Source organism: Eleutherodactylus coqui, chromosome 7, assembly GCF_035609145.1.
Source record: "Eleutherodactylus coqui strain aEleCoq1 chromosome 7, aEleCoq1.hap1, whole genome shotgun sequence".
Lineage (NCBI taxonomy): Eukaryota > Metazoa > Chordata > Amphibia > Anura > Eleutherodactylidae > Eleutherodactylus > Eleutherodactylus coqui.
Genome location: NC_089843.1, coordinates 19,495,409 through 19,518,310, shown reverse-complemented (window position 1 = coordinate 19,518,310; position 22,902 = coordinate 19,495,409). Strand labels below are relative to the sequence as shown.

Here is a 22,902-nt window from a genome sequence, read left to right as displayed (position 1 = left end):
TAGTTATATTCCTGTACATAGGGGGGCAGTATTATAGTAGTTATATTCTTGTACATAGAAGGCAGCATTATAGTAGTTATATTCTTGTACATAGGGGGCAGTATTATAGTAGTTATATTCTTGTACATAGGGGGCAGCATTATAGTAGTTATATTCTTGTACATAGGGGGCAGCATTATAGTAGTTATATTCTTGTACATAGGAAGCAGTATTATAGTAGTTATATTCTTGTACATAGGGGGCAGTATTATAGTAGTTATATTCTTGTACATAGGGGGCAGTATTATAGTAGTTATATTCTTGTACATAGGGGGCAGTATTATAGTAGTTATATTCTTGTACATAGGGGCAGTATTATAGTAGTTATATTCTTGTACATAGGAGGCAGTATTATAGTAGTTATATTCTGGTACATAGGGAGCAGCATTATAGTAGTTATATTCTTGTACATAGGGAGCAGCATTATAGTAGTTATATTCTTGTACAAGGGGGGCAGTATTATAATAGTTATATTCTTGTACATAGGGAGCAGTATTATAGTAGTTATATTCTTGTACATAGGGGGCAGTATTATAGTAGTTATATTCTTGTACATAGTGGGCAGTATTATAGTAGTTATATTCTTGTACATAGGGGCAGTATTATAGTAGTTATATTCTTGTACATAGGAGCAGTATTATAGTAGTTATATTCTTGTACATAGGGAGCAGTATTATAGTAGTTATATTCTTGTACATAGGAGCAGTATTATAGTAGTTATATTCTTGTACATAGGGAGCAGTATTATAGTAGTTATATTCTTGTACATAGGGGGTAGTATTATAGTAGTAATATTCTTGTACATAGGGGGTAGTATTATAATAGTTATATTCTTGTACATAGGGAGCAGTATTATAGTAGTTATATTCTTGTACATAGGGGGCAGTATTATAGTAGTTATATTCTTGTACATAGGGGGCAGTATTATAGTAGTTATATTCTTGTACATAGGGGGTAGTATTATAGTAGTAATATTCTTGTACATAGGGGGTAGTATTATAATAGTTATATTCTTGTACATAGGGAGCAGTATTATAGTAGTTATATTCTTGTACATAGGGGGTAGTATTATAGTAGTTATATTCTTGTACATAGGGGGCAGTATTATAGTAGTTATATTCTTGTACATAGGGGGCAGTATTATAGTAGTTATATTCTTGTACATAGGGAGCAGTATTATAGTAGTTATATTCTTGTACATAGGAAGCAGTATTATAGTGGTTATATTCTTGTACATAGGGGTAGTATTATAGTTGTAATATTCTTGTACATAGGGAGCAGTATTATAGTAGTTATATTCTTGTACATAGGGAGCAGTATTATAGTAGATATATTTTTGTACATAGGGGGCAGTATTATAGTAGTTATATTCTTGTACATAGGGGGCCGTATTATAGCAGTTATATTCTTGTACATAGGAGGCGGTATTATAGTAGTTATATTCTTGTACATAGGAGGCAGTATTATAGTAGTTATATTCTTGTACATAGGGGGCAGTATTATAGTAGTTATATTCTTGTACATAGGGGGCCGTATTATAGCAGTTATATTCTTGTACATAGGAGGCAGTATTATAGCAGTTATATTCTTGTACATAGGAGGCAGTATTATAGTAGTTATATTCTTGTACATAGGGGGCAGTATTATAGTAGTTATATTCTTGTACATAGGGCAGTATTATAGTAGTTATATTCTTGTACATAGGGGGCAGTATTATAGTAGTTATATTCTTGTACATAGGGGGCAGTATTATAGTAGTTATATTCTTGTACATAGGGGGCAGTATTATAGTAGTTATATTCTTGTACATAGGGGGCAGTATTATAGCAGTTATATTCTTGTACATAGGAGGCAGTATTATGTAGTTATATTCTTGTACATAGGGGGCAGTATTATAGTAGTTATATTCTTGTACATAGGGGGCAGTATTATAGTAGTTATATTCTTGTACATAGGAGCAGTATTATAGTAGTTATATTCTTGTACATAGGAGGCAGTATGATGTAGTTATATTCTTGTACATAGGAGGCAGTATTATAGTAACTATATTCTTGTACATAGGAGGCAGTATTATAGTAGTTATATTCTTGTACATAGGACGCAGTATTATAGAAGTTATATTCTTGTACATAGGGAGCAGTATTATAGTAGTTATATTCTTGTACATATGGGGCAGTATTATAGTAGTTATATTCTTGTACATAGGAGGCAGTATTACAGTAGTTATATTCTTGTACATAGAGGGCAGTATTATAGTAGTTTTATTCTTGTACATAGGGAGCAGTATTATAGTAGTTATATTCTTGAACATAGGGAGCAGTATTATAGTAGTTATATTCTTGTACATAGGGAGCAGTATCATAGTAGTTATATTCATGTACATAGAGGGCAGTATTATAGTAGTTATATTCTTGTACATAGGAGGCGTCTTATAATAGTTATATTCTTGTACATAGGAGCAGTATTATAGTAGTTATATTCTTGTACATAGGGGGCAGTATTATAGTAGTTATATTCTTGTACATAGGGGGCAGTATTATAGTAGTTATATTCTTGTACATAGGGGGCAGTATTATAGTAGTTATATTCTTGTACATAGGAGGCAGTATTATGTAGTTATATTCTTGTACATAGGAGGCAGTATTATAGTAACTATATTCTTGTACATAGGAGGCAGTATTATAGTAGTTATATTCTTGTATATAGGAGCAGTATTATAGTAGTTATATTCTTGTACAAAGGGGCAGTATTATAGTAGTTATATTCTTGTACATAGGGGGCAGTATTATAGTTGTTATATTCTTGTACATAGGGGGCAGTATTATAGTAATTATATTCTTGTACATAGGAGGCAGTATTACAGTAGTTATATTTCTGTACATAGAGGGCAGTATTATAGTAGTTATATTAATGTACATAGGGGGCAGTATTATAGTAGTTCTATTTTTGTACATAGGGGTAGTATTATAGTAATTATATTCTTGTACATAGGGGGCAGTATTATAGTAGTTATATTCTTGTACATAGGGAGCAGTATTATAGTAGTTATATTCTTGTACATAGGGGCAGTATTATAGTAGTTATATTCTTGAACATAGGAGGCAGTATTACAGTAGTTATATTTCTGTACATAGGAGGCAGTATTATAGTAGTTATATTCTTGTGCATAGGGGCAGTATTATAGTAGTTATATTCTTGTACATAGGAGGCAGTATTATGTAGTTATATTCTTGTACATAGGAGGCAGTATTATATTAACTATATTCTTGTACATAGGAGGCAGTATTATAGTAGTTATATTCTTGTACATAGGATGTCAGTATTATAGTAGTTATATTCTTGTACATAGGGGGCAGTATTATAGTAGTTATATTCTTGTACATAGGGGGCAGTATTATAGTAGTTATATTCTTGTACATAGGAGGCAGTATTATGTAGTTATATTCTTGTACATAGGAGGCAGTATTATAGTAACTATATTCTTGTACATAGGAGGCAGTATTATAGTAGTTATATTCTTGTATATAGGAGCAGTATTATAGTAGTTATATTCTTGTACATAGGGGGCAGTATTATAGTAGTTATATTCTTGTACATAGGAGGCAGTATTATGTAGTATATTCTTGTACATAGGAGGCAGTATTATAGTAAATATATTCTTGTACATAGGAGGCAGTATTATAGTAGTTATATTCTTGTATATAGGAGCAGTATTATAGTAGTTATATTCTTGTACAAAGGGGCAGTATTATAGTAGTTATATTCTTGTACATAGGGGGCAGTATTATAGTTGTTATATTCTTGTACATAGGGGGCAGTATTATAGTAATTATATTCTTGTACATAGGGGGCAGTATTATAGTAGTTCTATTCTTGTACATAGGAGGCAGTATTACAGTAGTTATATTTCTGTACATAGAGGGCAGTATTATAGTAGTTATATTAATGTACATAGGGGGCAGTATTATAGTAGTTCTATTTTTGTACATAGGGGTAGTATTATAGTAATTATATTCTTGTACATAGGGGGCAGTATTATAGTAGTTATATTCTTGTACATAGGGAGCAGTATTATAGTAGTTATATTCTTGTACATAGGGGCAGTATTATAGTAGTTATATTCTTGAACATAGGAGGCAGTATTACAGTAGTTATATTTCTGTACATAGAGGGCAGTATTATAGTAGTTATATTCTTGTGCATAGGGGCATTATTATAGTAGTTATATTCTTGTACATAGAGAGCAGTATTATAGTAGTTATATTCTTGTACATAGGGGGCAGTATTATAGTAGTTATATTCCTGTACATAGAGAGCAGTATTATAGTAGTTATATTCTTGTACATAGGAGGCAGTATTATGTAGTTATATTCTTGTACATAGGAGGCAGTATTATAGTAACTATATTCTTGTACATAGGAGGCAGTATTATAGTAGTTATATTCTTGTACATAGGATGTCAGTATTATAGTAGTTATATTCTTGTACATAGGGGGCAGTATTATAGTAGTTATATTCTTGTACATAGGGGGCAGTATTATAGTAGTTATATTCTTGTACATAGGAGGCAGTATTATGTAGTTATATTCTTGTACATAGGAGGCAGTATTATAGTAACTATATTCTTGTACATAGGAGGCAGTATTATAGTAGTTATATTCTTGTACATAGGGGCAGTATTATAGTAGTTATATTCTTGTACATAGGGGCAGTATTATAGTAGTTATATTCTTGTACATAGGGGCAGTATTATAGTAGTTATATTCTTGTACATAGGGGGCAGTATTATAGTAGTTATATTCTTGTACATAGGGAGCAGTATTATAGTAGTTATATTCTTGTATATAGGAGCAGTATTATAGTAGTTATATTCTTGTACATAGGGGCAGTATTATAGTAGTTATATTCTTGTACATAGGGGGCAGTATTATAGTTGTTATATTCTTGTACATAGGGGGCAGTATTATAGTAATTATATTCTTGTACATAGGGGGCAGTATTATAGTAGTTCTATTCTTGTACATAGGAGGCAGTATTACAGTAGTTATATTTCTGTACATAGGGAGCAGTATTATAGTAGTTATATTCTTGTACATAGGGGGCAGTATTACAGTAGTTATATTTCTGTACATAGAGGGCAGTATTATAGTAGTTATATTCTTGTACATAGGGGGCAGTATTATAGTAGTTATATTCTTGTACATAAGGTACAGTATTATAGTATTTATATTCTTGTACATAGGGGGCAGTATTATAGTAGTTATATTCTTGTACATAGGAGGCAGTATTATAGTAGTTATATTCTTGTACATAGGGGGCAGTATTATAGTAGTTATATTCTTGTACATAGGGGCAGTATTATAGTAGTTATATTCTTGAACATAGGAGGCAGTATTACAGTAGTAGTAGTTATATTTCTGTACATAGAGGCCAGTATTATAGTAGTTATATTCTTGTGCAGAGGAGGAAGTGTTATAAATATTGTATTTCTGGTAATGAGGTAACCTCACTGCTCTTCTATTCAGTACAGGTGCAGAGTAACATGTATTACTGAGAATCGGAGGAGAAGTAGCCTGCGGTCAGGAAAGGTGTCAGCATTGATAGCTATCACAGGATGGGGTTTGAGTGGGATATGGGTAATCTGGCAGCAGACACAAAATTCGGAGGAGTGATTACAGGAAATTAGATTTTATGAATTTTCTAAGAACAGATTCGCGCGGCTGATACCTCTTCTCTATATATCGAGTCATCAAGCGATCATCAATCCCAGTGAGAAGGTTGATGTTTCTAAGAGCTGTTTTCCTCATAAGAGACTATCCATGGGGTACATCCTATACCTGCCGCTGCCAGAAGCCACAGGGTCTCATTCTTTATAGGATTCCCACTTTCCATGGGAAAAAAATGAAAGAGGAGGTGGTGGGGGGCAACCTGAGCCTGCAGGGGGGGGAAGAAGTGTCAGGGCTCCTTCCTGTATGTGGTGGTATGAGCACCAAGGGGGTCTTTCTCTAAATGTGTCCCTCCACCATATGCATTCTATTAGAGCTTCATTGGGAAATAGAGACAAACTATACAATAACTTAATGCAGACTTGAAAGATTTTCTGTATGTTTCCTGCTATAAGAACCAGGTGAGGGTAGGGGGGCAGAAACATATGCAACTCATCTCCCACCGTCACCTCCTCCACAGGATAGGGGATAAGTGTATGATAGCTGAGGCTCCTACTATTGGGACCTTCAGTGCCCTTGAGATCTGGGCACCCTGAATGCCCCATGTGAATGTGGTGGCAGTGCACATACATGATGATTGCTCCATTCACTTTTATGGGATGGAAGACGATTGCCGAGTGCATCGATCTCCTTACATCTCATAGAAGTGAATGGTTGTCCTGTATGTGCACTGCCCCTCCATTCACATGGGGCATTCAAGGTACGCAGGTCTTGGGTTCACTGAGGATCATAATGGTTGGACCTCAGATCAGACATTCAGTACCTAAAACTTATTTAAATGGGTTTTCGGGGATATTCAAAAAAATGATAAAGGGTTACAATGAAGAGAAATAGAATACTCTCCTGCCCTGGTGGCTCCTGGTCCAGCGTGGCGGACAGCCATGTGTCGTTCATTGTGCCCCCTACCTCTTGGCCAGTCATAGGCTTCAGCTGTGATTCTTCTATGGCTACTGAAGCCTGTGAGTGGCTGACCGGTCACATACACAATGAACGCCATGTGACCACCTGCCGCTTCTTTTGGGTTCGGGCAGCGGGGCTGCAGCGCTGGACGGGAAGCTGCTGGGATTGCAGCTGAGTATTCGATTTCTCTTCCTTTTAACGGTTTATAATTTTTTTAATGTCCCAGAAAACCCTTTAAAATCGTAATTTAAACAAAAACTTCTACAACTTTCTAATAAGCTTTGTCACCAGTTCCAAGCTCTCTGTTTGTGGTCAATGACTAAGAATCTCATGGTTTCCTCTTCAGATCTAGTGCTGCAATCAGCTGAGAAGCGGATACATGCAGCCTCCATTGTATCCACTGCAGACTGATACATTGTAACACTGGCAGGGAGAGGAGTGCAGCCGCTGCTGGCCTGTGGAGCTCACAGAGCATTGCCTACAACCATGGGCGTAACTATAGGGGATGCAGGGGATGCGGTTGCACCCGGGCCCAGAAGCCTTAGGGGGCCCATAAGGCCTAACTTCTCCATATACCGTGTTTCCCTGAAAATAAGACAGTGTCTTATATTATTTTTTGTTCAAAAAGGTTTAACTTTTTTACATGTATAGCTGCCTGGACACTATTAAAATTGACTTTTTTAATTAACTGTTAGCAGGGCTTAATTTTGAAGTAGGGCTTATATTTCAAGCATCCTCAAAAATTCTGGAAAATCATGTTATGTCTTATTTTCAGGGTATGTCTTATTTTCAGGGAAACGGGGTAGTATGAATAAAGCATTATAGCTGGGGGCCCTGTTACAGCTTTTGCATTAGGGCCCAGAAGCTTCAAGTTACGCCTCTGCCTACAACTGTAACAAACCCTCAGCTGAGGACAGGACCAGCAATGGAGGTTTACAAACAGCAGTGTCTCCATTCACTGACAGCAAACTAATGCCTTGAAAATGGCGAGGAACTGAATGGAACCCAAAGTTTACTAAAGTTTTACAACTTTACATTTCTAAAAATGATTAAGTGTAAATTGCCCTTAAACCAAAAACCCTCTTTGAGGGACCCTTTACACGATGGAACCGTCCGCAGGACGCAGCGCTGATGCGGATTTCATCAATTACTGCAGATTTTGTTGCGCTTCACGGCAGGATGCGAAACGTTTTCCTTTTTTGTTTTTTTTTTCCACTCAGACTTTAATTGGGGATTCCTTCTCTTGTCTGTTAGAAATCCCCAACATTTGCGTGATTCGCCCTTTAATTCCGTAGCAGAAAGCTTTTCCGCTGCAAAATGTAACCTTTTGGTTTGGAAGTAAAGGCGCAGATTTTAATTAGTGCGGAATTCAAGCATCGCGGCAGCGGAGGGCGAGTACTTTTGGTTATTTTTTTCCTGCACTGAATCCCCCCCAATAACCTTGGAAACCTTTAAGATCTTCCCCCAAAGCTCATCCTGACTCCCCCTGTGCCCACAGCTGGCAGGCTTGTTACAATGTGTCAGTGTGAATAAACCTGGCATCACGGTGCCCAGGATGTGAGTGCTGATGGCAGGAGACCTGGCAGCGATGCTACAGCCTCTGATTGGCTGCAGCGGTCAGGTGACTTCATGTGACTATCTTCATAACAAACACTGGGAGTACGATGGGGCATAAGTGCTCCCGGTGAGTGCGTGGCCAACGCTGAAACAGACGACCCCTTTAAGGCTTTATACACACAAGCCATGTTCTCTCTTTGGTCCTGACGAATCAGAATGCTTATATTCCTGGGATTTTCGTGTGATTTCTGTGATTTTTCGGCATCAGACTTTTCTTTACATGCCTTTGTATTAATACGCATGGCGGGCCGAATGCTTGCATTAGGTTTTCCGCACATCTGGTATTTTATGATTACAATGGTGGTTTTTGTGTAATCTGCTTTTTTATATCACAAACCTAGACTTAAATTGTCAATTTTAGATTGAAAATCGCAGCACATTGGGGAACGCTGCGATTGGTTTCCTTCGACCGTTCGTCTGATTTTGGTGCAATTTTTTTTTTCAGTCCGAAATTCAGATGGAAAAATCCTTTGTGTGACATTCCCAACATTCACTGACAGCAAGCAGAATTCTTGTAAAGAACTGAACACAAAGTCAATTAGAAAGTAGCAGAACCTCTGCGGATGGAGGCCCGACACGCATCAGTGCTTGGATATACTGGACACCAAGACCCCCGGACCGCTGACTGCTTACTACACTCATAGTCAGTAACATCACCCCTAGAAGGAGAATATATATATATATTACACACACTCATTGTCATGGGGCATGGAGGCTCTAGCACCCTGTTGTACCACCTCTAGCTTGGATACAAGATATGATACGGGCCGGCATGGAGGCTCTAGTACCCTGTTGTACCGCCTCTAGCTTGGATACAAGATGTGATACGAGGGGCATGGAGGCTCTAGTACCCTGTTGTACCGCCTCTAGCTAGGATACAAGATGTGATACGGGCGGCATGGAGGCTCTAGTACCCTATTGAGCCGCCTCTAGCTTGGATAGAAGATGTGATACGGGGGGCATGGAGGCTCTAGTACCCTGTTGTACCGCCTCTAGCTTGGATACAAGATGTGATACACGTGGGCATAGAGGCTCTAATACCCTGTTGTACCGCCTCTAGCTTGGATACAAGATGTGATACAGGTGGGCATGGAGGCTCTAGTACCCTGTTGTACTGCCTCTAGCTTGGATACAAAATGTGATACTGGCAGGCATGGGGGCTCTAGTGCCCTGTTGTACCGCCTTTAGCTTGGATACAAGATGTGATACAGGCAGGCATGGAGGCTCTAGTACCCTGTTGTATCGCCTCTAGCTTGGATACAAGATGTGATATAGATGGGCATGGAGGCTCTACTACCCTGTTGTACCACCTCTAGCTTGGATACAAGATGTGATACTGGCGGGCATGGAGGCTCTAGTGCCCTGTTGTACCGCCTGTAGCTTGGATACAAGATGTGATACAGGGGGACATTGAGGCTCTAGTATCCTGTTGTACCACCTCTGGCTTGGATACAAGATGTGATATGGGGGGCATGGAGGCTCTAGTACCCTGTTGTACTGCCTCTAGCTTGGATACAAGATGTGATATGGGTGGGCATGGAGGCTCTAGTACCCTGTTGTACTGCCTCTAGCTTGGATACAAGATGGGATACAGACTGGCATGGGGGTATACAGGATCTGTATGGTATCCTCTGGGATATCCTCCACATTTGCTGTAATTGAGCCTCTGGATCGTGTAAACTCGTAATTTATGATGTAGATGTAAATGGCCTTTAGTGTCATTTGCAGAATACAGGACCGACGCTTTGAAGCCCCGGATCACTTTCTTCATGGGTCTTCAGGACTGCAACCAGCTGAGGTTCCCCGAGGAGGAGAGTCGGACATACACCCGCCACTAGAATGAGGCAGCCCCTTCCCCCGCAGAAACGTGGCCCAGCTAATGGGGAGTCCAGGCGTTCACGTAACCGCGGCAAATAATATCTGCGCATATTCACAAACTCCTAATGAGCCAGTTAGAGGGGATCTCCTGGTGAAGCCGGGATCAGTCGGTCACTGCCGTCCGTTCTTAGCTGTAGCCAGCCATACATTTCCACTGCAGTCCCACAGCCGACCGTGAGAACCCGGTGACACGGCCGCCCCTCAAGCACTTCCCCAAATTAGGACATAATGATTTCCATCCAACCTGAGGAAGTGCTGGAGATCTGATTTCATGTGCTGCAGTCACTGACAGGAGGCCCAGCAGATGGAGGAGGCACAGAGGAGCGGAAGTCACGGCCAAGGGCGAGCAGATGTGCGTTAGCCGGAATTACCTAAGCATCAATCAGAGCCTGAACCTCCAGCTGTGACCCCCTCCGATCCACTGCCCTCGTGACTCCTTGCAGGAAGCTGAGATATGGGGAGCTGTTTGTAGACTGCTCATCTTCTCCCCCAAGTGCCAATGTGTCATTACCATGTCGACGTGGCCTTATCCCGTGTCCCCCCCCCCCCCCCCAAGTGTTGACGTGTCCCTCCCAAGTGTTGGTGCATCCTTATTATGTTGGCATGTCCTTCTCCCATGTCTCCTCCAAGTGTTGAGATGTCCTTCTCCCATGTGTCCCCACTCCCAAAGTGTTGGCATGTCCTTAAAATGTTGACGTGTCTTTCTCCAGTGCCCCCCCACCCCCAAGTGTTGATGTATAAGTCTCCCGTGTCCCACCCCAAGTTTCAACTTGTCCTTCTCCAGTTTCCTCCCACCCCCTCACCCCAAGTGTCGATATGTCCTTCTCCTGCTCCCCCCCCCCCCACAAGAGTCGACGTGTCCTCCTATGTCCCCCAACTCGCCAAGTGTTGGCATGTCCTTCTCCCGTGACACCCCCCTCCCCTCCCCCAAGTGTGTGTGTCCTATACAGAGTCCAGGTTTGCAGGAGTTTGCTGGCTGTGTATTGTCCGGCTCAGGGAAGCGTTAACGTTGGGGTGTGTAATATCGTATCAGCAGGGGGTCAGAGATATATTTCCAGTGGAGCGGCCATGTTTGGAATAAAGTTCGCCGCATGCCAAGCCCTACAATAACAGCGCGCTCCCAGCCGCCCCGCGCAGCACGCTCTGTTTATCTAGGTGAGCAGCGAGGGGGGAACCTGATGAATCGACCTGCAGGTGTGACACCGGGGACAATGGCGGGGATTTCTAAAGCGCAGCGCATACGACACAGGAAGCTGATCTGTCTTAGGCGCTCTGACACTCGCGACACGGCGGCGAATTGTGGGCAGCTGAATTCTACTCTAAGGCTATCGAAGTGCCAAATTTGCGCCAGCCTGTGTATAGAAATCGCCACGGATCTGCAGCCAATTATCTCCCAGGCACCCGGCGCTGGAGGACACAAACGTCCAGCCAGAGACAACGCCTCACGTACTAAATACCCAGAGGAGGCGAATCATAAACACTGGAGAGAAAAACACGTGGAGACGGCGAGAAGATAACGCAATTATAGTATGAGGCAGAGCAGACGCAGCTCTTCCTGTAGAGGGGCGATGCACGGACCCTCCCACCTCCGCACGGACCCCTCCACCTCCGCACAGACCCCTCCACCTCCGCACAGACCCCTCCACCTCCGCACGGCCTCCCGGTCAGTAATGATCAGCATTAGTGCCTTTTACGTCTGCTCTGACGTCTTCCGTTATTTATATCTGCGGCCAGAGATGTGTCTGGACTTTACAGCTCCCCCGCACACACAGTGAGGCGGCTCTACAACCATCCGCCAAATAGTCGCTCAATAGAGCAAATGTATGCGACAATTATTCCATGTAGACATGGCCACCAACCCGGTGAAGAGAATGTTAAGGGTTTGCAGAGGAAGGGCGCTCCCTCTGTGACATCATCAGTCCTCTGCTATGTATTCGCGGAGAGCCGATGAGTCGCCATCATCCCGGTCTGCCAACACCTATGATCACTAATAATAGCAATAATACACTGCAGTACAGACTGCAGTGTATTATCAAACACGTTTGGTATTGTCGCATCCATAACGACCTGTACATTCAATGGAACACAATTTTGCATCTTGCAAGTCAAACGCTGTAAAACAAAAAGAGCAAAAAAAAAAACGGGGCTGAAATGATTTTTTTGTTCATTTTGCCTCCCACAAAAAATAAAATAAAAGTGCTCAAAAAAGCCGTATGTAAATACTCAGATGTGTTCAACTATTACAAAACTGAGCAACAAGTGAAGAATCGCTCTGCGTAAAGCCCACAACCATCAGTCGTTCGTACGCTTTTCAACTATTTAGCGACTGGTCAGACGATAGTGGTCTGGTGTGAAGCCACCCTTACAGTCTTCTGCACCCCCTGTAGCTTCTCCTCCTGCTGCCTGACTGGGAGGGACATAAAACAAGTCTGTGCGGCCTGGAGAGGCAGTCTATTGTACAGCAAATGGAACGTCCGGTCGGCTATGTACATGCAGCCACAACTACTAATCTATATCTAGTCCCCACACCAGGGTTCCCCAACTCCAGTCCTCAGGGACCCCCAACAGGTCATGTTTGCAGGATTTCCTCAGTGTTGCACAGGTGATGTAATAATGGTCGGTGCCTCAGACATTGCCACAGGGGGTCTTACTATAGGAGATCCTGAAAACATGACCTGTTGGTGGTCCCTGAGGACCTGCCCCACACATTCTGATGGTCAGGACCCTCTGAGCTCCACTATATACATTTGATGGGCACCTGAAGGAGGCTGTTTTACTAGGTGGGGGAATGTAAAACACAGATCGAGTTGCCCCTCTTTCTGGGCATTTTGACCCCTCTGAAGGCAATGGAAGAAGCTATAATATGCATTTTTGTGCACCTTTTCCGACCCATACCATTATATGGTGGGTTTCTTAAGGGGGGTCAGGTAGGGGGGAGGGACACAGAACACTGCCTGGGTTGTGAGACATGAATGGGCTCCATCCTTGCACATTATTGTTGCGGCCCATTAATGTGATACAAGTGTACCTGTGAGTCCGCTGTGGCGACTCCTGAGAGGTAAGCGGCAGCTGATCAGCTATTTAGGGAAATTTTTGGATGCATTAGCCTGAGCCCCAAACCACTGATGCCCGCAGACTCTCTAAGCCGTCTTAATGATGGGGCAGGGCGCTCCGTGAACACTCTGCCTGATCGTTGTACAGCAGCTGCTCCAAACTCTTTCCTCTCCCTGCTGCCATCTCTATTATCAGCAGAGTTCATCCTCCAACTGCCAAGACAGCACTGGAGCCTTGGAAGGTGAGTAACCACCAGACCCCAGATATTAACTCATTCACTGCGCTCAATCAGAGAGCTTTTCATCCTCCTCACTGCCCAAGATCACAAGGGGACTTAAAATAAACCACTGTCCTAGATAACCAAGGGTACTGACTAACCCCATCACTGCTTTAGACCATCTGGAATCATTACACTAACCTCTTCACTGCTCTAGACCACCAGGGATCCTAAAATAAACTACTGGCTTAGACCATCAGGGATCAAAAAAATTTACTCCTTCACTATCCTAGACCACTGGAGATGCAGACATTAACCTCCCCATTGCCCTAGACCAGCAGGCATGCAAACACTAATCCCTTCATTGTCTGAGACCATAAAGGACTCTAAATTACCCCCTTCAGGGTACGTTCTCACAGGGTGGAAATACTGCTGAATTTCTGCTGCGGAAAATTCTGTGGCAAATTCTGCAGCATTTCTGCTTAAAAAAACTGCATGAAAATCTGCACCATTGGTCTCTAGTGAGCGCAAATCCACAGGGCAGGTGATGCCAAAATGGAATCATCCAGTAGCTTGGCCCTCAACAGAGGCTGCCGGGGGCGCTGACCGCGCCATGTATTCTGAGGTGAGGAGGAGCTGTGGATAAACAGCCGATTCCTGCTTGAAATCCACATGGATGCTACAGATTTTTACGCAGAAATCCTGCAGGATGTTCTGCTGCGGAAACTTCGTAGCTTTTCCGCTTTGTATGAACATCCACTCACTGTCCTAGACCACCATAGAGGTAGCCATTAACACCTTCACTGCTCTAAGACACCATAGACCTTAACCTTCTCACTGCCATAGATCCATGGTATGCAGACATTAACCTCTTCATTGCCTGAGACCACTAGGGATTCTAACATTAACCCCTTCACAGCCTTAGTGCACCAGAGAGCCTGACATTAACCCATTTCACTTCCCTAGACCACCATAAGGTACCCTTACACTGTATGAGTGTTGGATGCATAAATGCCTGAAACCTATACTGGCGACTATTGCGATACTTGTTCAAGTAAATGGAGGCAAAGTGGACCGGGGGTCTTTCTGGTCTCCTGCAAACAGGTTTTGCGTATAGATTGACCAACTCCTGTTAACACGGAGCAGGAAGCTTCTCAGTAGTCGTTCCATTTCCATAAGCTAGCGACAACTGAGCAACTTCTTGTTTACTGCCCTGTCATGGACCAACAGTCACTGGAAATTGCTCACTTGAGCAACTATTGACCTATGTAAAGGTATCTATAGATACAGACATTAACCCTTTCACTGTCTTAGAGAACTCTGTATGCAGAAATTGATCTCTTCACTGCCCCAGACTGGCAGGGATGCAGACATTAACTCCTTCACTGCCTTAAACCACCATGGATCCTAACAATCCCTTCACTTTCCTTGACCTTTCACTGTCAAAATATACCAGATATATTGACATTAACCCCTTCACTGTCATAGACCAACAGAGATTTTGACATTAACCCCCTTCACTTGCCTAGACCATCTAATTATCGGAGAAGACATTAATAGGCTGGTATAGGCATACCTCGTCTGTAGGGCCCCATTGGGGAAAAAAATGTCTGCTTTTACTTGATGCTTCTCTATGGAATAGTGCAATCTAGTTAACTATTCTATACACCTGTCAAAAAGACACTTTTCTGCTATAGGTTGGGTCAGTAGGGCTACAAAGGCTTAGAGGAAGCATTGCTTCCAACCTCGTATCGGTGAAGCTTCTGAGAAGACCGTGGGCGGCAAGGAAGACAAATGGTTTTTTAGCTTAACCGTTATTATGTGAAGACCCAACTCAGGAGTAAGGGAAGAAGTAACGGGAGAAGAGAACAAACAGCTGCAAGATGGGTGAAGACAACCACAGGAATCACAAAGATGTCGCCGAGAAGTCTGAAGACCCAACAAAAGGAGTGAAATTCTGGTGTATGAACAGGCGCGGCCAGGACCTCAGCGAGACGTCACCTTCCAAAAATCCTCCTCAGATATGTTTTTATTTAGTTTTAAACCTTTTCCCTCCCGATGACGTCACAGACCCCGCGGCCAGGGCTCGCAACGTCAACATGGGACTTGTGCAAAGTACAATGTTGTTAACCCTTCAGCCCCCTGGACTCCCTGTGGCTGGCGGACCGCCAGTGAGCTGCAGTCCCCGTCTGTCTCTTATATAACGATGGGAGTGCCTGATGTTTCTTCATGTTCCAGACTCCTGGGATGCCTGCAATAAAAATCTCAGCTCGCCTCTCAAGATTTGTGTTATTTGGACGGCGTCCGAGGATCTACAGTGTCTTCATAAACAGCCGCACACTGAGGCTCCGACATAGAGGAGGACCTGAAAACTGCAGAATGTGCAAACTGAATGATTCACCAAGAGGATGGTGGCCAGCAGCTGTACCCCGGCCAGGCGTGGACCGTGCACTATGCCTCTACTGTCTGGGCACTGCTACATCTCACTACAGTCTGTTTGGCTTGTCTGTGGTGGAACTTAGAAGATGCAGCGGAATATGAGGATCTCTCCATACAAGCCCCAATATGACCCAACACCTGTGTCTTATAAGACATAATGACCACCACACCGCCAGGATGACCCCTCTGCACAGATAGCGACAAACAGCAGACATCCCAGAATGCCTCAGCTTAGAGCCTGTACCACCATATTATGTATAGCCCCATACCATAGCAGGATACAAAGGGTTACATCACATATTGTACGCAGTTCCCTAGATGTGGTGAGGCCGCTTCCCTAATCGCTTACAGAAGTAAAACCACAACATAACAATAGAGTCAACACACAATGTACAATAAACAAAAGGTTCCTCTTTTACTTGTGACATCCGGTGTCCTCATCCTCCTGCACCTGTATCCCCAGTATCCTCCCTGCACCCTGAGGGTCCTCCTTGCATCCTGGGTCTCAGTCTCTTGCACCTGTAACCTAACCTCCCTGAACCTGTATCCTCAGTCTCCTCCGTGCATCCTCCATGTGCTTCTTGCATCCCATTTCTCAGCCTCCTGGACCTGTATCCTCAGTCTCCTCTCTGCACCTGTATCCTCAGTCCCCTCACTGCACCATTGTCCTCTGTCTCCTCCCTGCATCCTCAGGGTCTTCCTTGCATCCTGGTTTTCCTCCTCCTGCACCTATACCCTCAGTCTCTCTCTGCATTCTGTATTCCACCTGCATCCTGGTCCTCAGCCTCTTGCACTTGTGTCCTCAGCCTCCTCCCAGCATCCTGCACCTGTATCCTCAGTCTCCTCCCTGTCCTCTTTGCATCCTGGTTCTCAGCCTCCTGCACCTGTATCACCAGTCTCTCCCTGCATTCTGTATTCTCAGTATTCTCCCTGCATTCTTGTCCTCTGTAATCTCCCAGCTTCCTTGTCCTAAGCCTCCTGCATCTATGTTCTCAGTCACTGTGTGCTGTTATTGTAGCCTCCTCTCTGTATTGTATTAGTCTCCTTCCTGCACCCTGTGTCTTCATTCTCCTGCACCTAATGTCCTTAGTCTCCAGCATCTCATCCTCAGCCTTTACCCTGTGTCCTGAGACTCCTGCACCCAGTATCTTCGGTCCTCTCCCCAGCTCCTGTGTCTTTTCTCTCAGCCTTCTCCCTGTTCCCTGCTCTTTGCCTCCTCCCTGCACACTGTGTCCTCAAGACTTCTGCACCTTTTGTCCTCAGTCTCCGCCCTGCATCCCGATCCTCAGCTTCCTCCCTGCATCCCGATCCTCAGCTTCCTCCCTGCATCCCGATCCTCAGCTTCCTCCCTGCATCCCGATCCTCAGCTTCCTCCCTGCATCCCGATCCTCAGCTTCCTCCCTGCATCCCGATCCTCAGCTTCCTCCCTGCATCCCGATCCTCAGCTTCCCCCCTGCATCCCGATCCTCAGCTCCCTCCCTGCATCCCGATCCTCAGCTCCCTCCCTGCATCCCGATCCTCAGCTCCCTCCCTGCATCCCGATCCTCAGCTCCCTCCCTGCATCCCGATCCTCAGCTCCCTCCCTGCATCCCGATCCTCAGCTCCCTCCCTGCATCCCGATCCTCAGCTCCCTCCCTGCATCCCGATCCTCAGCTCCCTCCCTGCATCCCGATCCTCAGCTCCCTCCCTGCATCCCGATCCTCAGCTCCCTCCCTGCATCCCGATCCTCAGCTCCCTCCCTGCATCCCGATCCTCAGCTCCCTCCCTGCATCCTGATCCTCAGCTTCCTCCCTGCATCCTGATCCTCAGCTTTCTCCCTGCATCCTGATCCTCAGCTTCCTCCCTGCATCCTGATCCTCAGCTTCCTCCCTGCATCCTGATCCTCAGCTTCCTCCCTGCATCCTTGCACTTGTGCCCTGCCTCCCTATATCCTGTGACTTCAGACTCTTGCACCTGTATCCTTCTCCCCTCCCTGCACCGTGTCCTCATTACCACAGTTACCTTGTTCCATGCATTCAGTGACCTCCGCGTCCGTCCATTCAGCAGCCATTGCACGGTCACTGCCTCGCCCTGTGTCTCCCCTGACAAAGGAATACAGAATAATAAAGGGTTAATTTTAGCCGAGGACACTGCCATAAAGTTACACAGTAACTAATATTCTAGCCTTGATCCTACAACTGTCGGCACCAAATCATATACTAGCGCCACTGTATGTAACTAGTGAGAATACCTCTACGGATACATATCACATAACGCAGGCAATGTACATTATATACTCTGTATACTGGTGACCAGAGATCACTGGGAATTTATACCAGGTATGGACCTTTCTTTGGAATGGTGCTCCTCAGGGTAGGACTGTCCAAGCGCCCAGAAAGCCCCACACATATAACAGGTCCCAGGTGAGGGAGGTTTCTGCAGTGTGACTTTTGCTGCACCAGGTAGGAGCTCTGCTTTACAGTAGATGGGCGTTAAATAGTTCTATGTTAGGAGCAGCAGAGTTGGGTTTCTACACTTGGGGTTGCTCAGTTTAGGCTCTACACTTGGGGTTGCTCAGTTGAGGCTCTACACTTGGGGGTTGCTCAGCTGCGGCTCTACACTATGGGGTTGCTCAGTTGAGTCTCTACACTTTGGGGTTGCTCAGTTGAGGCTCTACACTTTGGGGTTGCTCAGTTGAGGCTCCACACTTTGGGGTTGCTCAGTTGAGGCTCCACACTTTGGGGTTGCTCAGTTGAGGCTCCACACTTTGGGGTTGCTCAGTTGAGGCTCCACACTTTGGGGTTGCTCAGTTGAGGCTCCACACTTTGGGGTTGCTCAGTTGAGGCTCCACACTTTGGGGTTGCTCAGTTGAGGCTCCACACTTTGGGGTTGCTCAGTTGAGGCTCCACACTTTGGGGTTGCTCAGTTGAGGCTCCACACTTTGGGGTTGCTCAGTTGAGGCTCCACACTTTGGGGTTGCTCAGTTGAGGCTCCACACTTTGGGGTTGCTCAGTTGAGGCTCCACACTTTGGGGTTGCTCAGTTGAGGCTCCACACTTTGGGGTTGCTCAGTTGAGGCTCCACACTTTGGGGTTGCTCAGTTGAGGCTCCACACTTTGGGGTTGCTCAGTTGAGGCTCCACACTTTGGGGTTGCTCAGTTGAGGCTCCACACTTTGGGGTTGCTCAGTTGAGGCTCCACACTTTGGGGTTGCTCAGTTGAGGCTCTACACTTTGGGGTTGCTCAGTTGAGGCTCCACACTTTGGGGTTGCTCAGTTGAGGCTCTACACTTTGGGGTTGCTCAGTTGAGGCTCTACACTTTGGGGTTGCTCAGTTGTAGATGTGCAGCAGAAGAGGAAAAACAATGAAAGCAGAATCTCATGTGCCTGCAGCCATGATTGACAGGTGCTGGGTAGGATGCAGCTGTTTCTTGTTTAGGGTGTAGATTCAGAGAGGAACCGCTCAACATCCGGTGATGACAGCTTTATTAACTTCATCAGCAGATTTGTGGAGGCTCGCCTATGGGATGGTCAGAACTTTTGAAGTACATCAGATAGTCTTTATTCTCTTTACAGTGGAGCAGTACACTTGATGGTTGCAGAATAAACTAGTAGCATCACCACTTTGGAGCCATCTCTGTACTGGAGACGGGGGCCACAAAGTACTCCAAAAAGACCACCACAGTTGGATTGTGACAAAGCGACTGTCAGCTTTTGCCCAAACTGCAGTGCTACTGAGGGTCTCTGGAGACCTCTACTTGCCCTGCTTGGCTTGCACCATTCACTATGTATAAATCTGCCCCGTGCCATCATGGGTCCTTGAGGTCGCTGCCTAACTTCCCAAGGCTGTGAAAGTACAACAGTCACATCATATAATACTCTGCATACACTACAATATGGTCCCTGGCTCAGCGATTGGAAAGCAGTGTCCCAGTCCAAGTTATTGATAAATCAGGGGTACTTTTAGGTCCAAGCAGACACAAAACACCCCTTCCACATTGGACATAATAATTTGGCCAGAAAGGATGGATATGCAGACAATATGCTAGCACGGAGATCACAACATATTAACAAAACTGAAAAGTGGGGAACAGGGAAATCTGACCCAATCTGCCAGTGGTTGCAGACCTTACCTAAAAGTTGAGCACCCACCCTGATGAGGGCAACCACACACCGGGAACCTGGATTGACCTTGACGTTTCCTAGTTGGAAACAGGACTAAAGGTTGGTAAACAACACACGGATCACATAGGCTGATGCCGCGATATCACCTCAGTCCCGATTTGTCACTGCCGGTGAGCCGTGATAGGTGCCGTCTCATATAGCACCAGGATTAATAACAGTGATGCATGGACACAGGTGCGTATAGTGCAACACTCACTATACACAGGAGCAGGGTAATACTCTCTCACTAGCCCATTGGACTTGATACTGTCCCTCTAGAACTGCTACAGCAAGACCTCCCAACAGGTCTCAGGGCAGCAGTCACTCTCTGTCTGCTGGTCACTCTCCACTTTTGCGTTGGCACCTACAGTGCCCACCCTGACACAGCAATGTGTCCCAAACTACAGCAGTCTCTCTATTGGCTCAGTGGATGGCTGTTCTGACTTATCACTGCTTGGATAGGAGGAGACTGGCATCTTGGCTCCTGGGACCTAATGCAAAATCTGTACCATGTACCACTTACAACATGGTGTTATGTCCGACCCATATTTGTGTCCCTAAGGAACGGATATACACTCAGTACAAATGTGGATAATGCAAAAATGGTTATAAGAAACACAAAAGAAGAAACTGACCCTAAATGCTACTGATGGACCCTGACTACAAGTGGTATAACCGCCCTGATAAGGGCGACCGCATGGCTGGAACCTGGGGCAACCCTGTCTATCCCTAGATGGTGACAATAAATAGATGGAACTCACAAAAGGTGTCACAGCAGAGCAGGGTATAAAGATATAAGAAAGCCCCAGATAAAGAGATATAAACCGCTGAAAAATGCCGACAAGACCAGAAACTCCTCCAAACAAATGAATAACCTGAACCCTCTGAGAGGAGGGGCCAGCATAAATACACACCCAATCCGGCTGATTGGTCAGCTTGGAAAACGGACCTTCAGCCGACCAATCAATCCATATACAAGCATAGAAGTGCTGTCTCCGGTGTCAGCGTAATGTGGGCTGAAGTGCTGATGTCACCCGGGCCCCGATCATCTAACGCGGCTAGCAGCCTGTGGCAACTAGTGTCTCCCTATGTTAGTCGGGGTTCTTGATGCCTCTTTGCCCTGGCACAGTAGATAAAGGGCCTTATATGAGTACCCAGCCCTGCCATAGAGCCTCCCCAGCACCCCAGGGGTTCATCAACTGCAGGTGACTAAATCTAGCCAAGATTTGGGGGTTAATGAATAAAATCCACATCTGGTGGGTAAACCGAAGGTTTCGGTGACCAAGCAGGAACCGTCACACCCATCATTCAGGTTACTGACAGGAAGTGTCACAAACACAACAAGTGTGGTGACAGGTTTGTGTGCAACCATGAGGACGAGCCTACGACAGAGCTGAGGTTCTATGTGCCTCGTGCCTCGGCATTGTCGGTGGAGGGGTGTATATAATATCCACACAAGTCCCCGCAGTCACATACTGACTGATCAGTGAAGAGTTCAGACTTAATCGTTACCCGATGCCATCCGGCGTGACCCGCGATCGCATGGCACCTGCTGTGCTGCAGATAATCAACGTATTGTTAGAGGCTTGGTGCTTGAGGCACAGAGGAAGGGGCAGCCATAGTGAATGGGCTTGAGCTGCTATTCTAGGTACAGCCACTACGAAACGTACAGCGCTGTGCCTTGTATGTGGTGAAGAGGCTGTGATGCTCGCCCAAACGAGCCAATGACCTATTGTAAGGATAGAGCATCAGTACTGGAGCCCCAGGGGAGGTGTTGGGTCATAAACAACATAGTGTTGAGAGGTGATGAGTCTTCCATATGAACTATATGGTGCTTTATAACTTTATGGTGGTTGTACTTCTGTTTTTCTGATGCACAGCGCCAAATCCTCTGCATAGACTTCATAATACATAATAAAGTGATGGGTTACCTGCAGCCACAATTAGGAGGAGCTCCAGAGCCAACTGCATATGGCGTTATTTTTAAGGGCAATGTCTGGGCATTATTCAGTGGGCTCCCCCTAGTGGGGAGTCAAAAATGGATCCTGTAAATGTCAACCCATGCACAGGATTTGGATACACTGCGGAAGATTTACTGCTGAAAATCTACCAATGTTTTGACAGAAAGCGGTCTTCTATGCCCTGCACCACATCCCTGACTGCCCTGCACCACATCCCTGACTGCCCTGCACCACATCCCTGACTGCCCTGCACCACATCGTGACTGCCCTGCACCACATCCCTGACTGCCCTGTACTACGTCCCTGACTGCCCTGTACTACGTCCTTGACTGCCCTGCGCCACATCTCTGACTGCCCTGCGCCACATCCCTGACTGCCCTGCGCCACATCCCTGACTGCCCTGCGCCACATCCCTGACTGCCCTGCGCCACATCCCTGACTGCCTTGCGCCACATCCCTGACTGCCCCGCGCCACATCCCTGACTGCCCCGCGCCACATCCCTGACTGCCCCGCGCCACATCCCTGACTGCCCTGTACGAACACCCTGACTGCCCTGCACCACATCCCTGACTGCCCTGCGCCACATCCCTGACTGCCCAGCGCCACATCCCTGACTGCCCTGCGCCACATCGTGACTGCCCTGCACCACATCCCTGACTGCCCTGCGCCACATCCCTGACTGCCCTGCGCCACATCCCTGACTGCCCTGCGCCACATCCCTGACTGCCCTGCACCACATCCCTGACTGCCCTGCGCCACATCCCTGACTGCCCAGCGCCACATCCCTGACTGCCCAGCGCCACATCCCTGACTGCCCTGCGCCACATCCCTGACTGCCCTGCGCCACATCCCTGACTGCCCCGCGCCACATCCCTGATTGCCCCGCACCACACCCCTGACTGCCCTGTACCACATCCCTGACTGCCCCGC

The 22,902-nt window shown here is 45.5% G+C and overlaps 1 protein-coding gene across 1 annotated transcript in view; it reads right to left on the bottom strand.

Annotated features, from left to right (window-relative positions):
- Positions 1 to 22,902, bottom strand: part of LOC136572373 (disintegrin and metalloproteinase domain-containing protein 33-like) — a 72,179-nt gene that overhangs the window by 40,627 nt on the left and 8,650 nt on the right. The window contains exon 2 of the mRNA XM_066572892.1: positions 17,872 to 17,951. Within this exon, the coding sequence (XP_066428989.1) occupies positions 17,872 to 17,951 (80 nt within the window). The remainder of the gene's footprint in view (positions 1 to 17,871; positions 17,952 to 22,902) is intronic.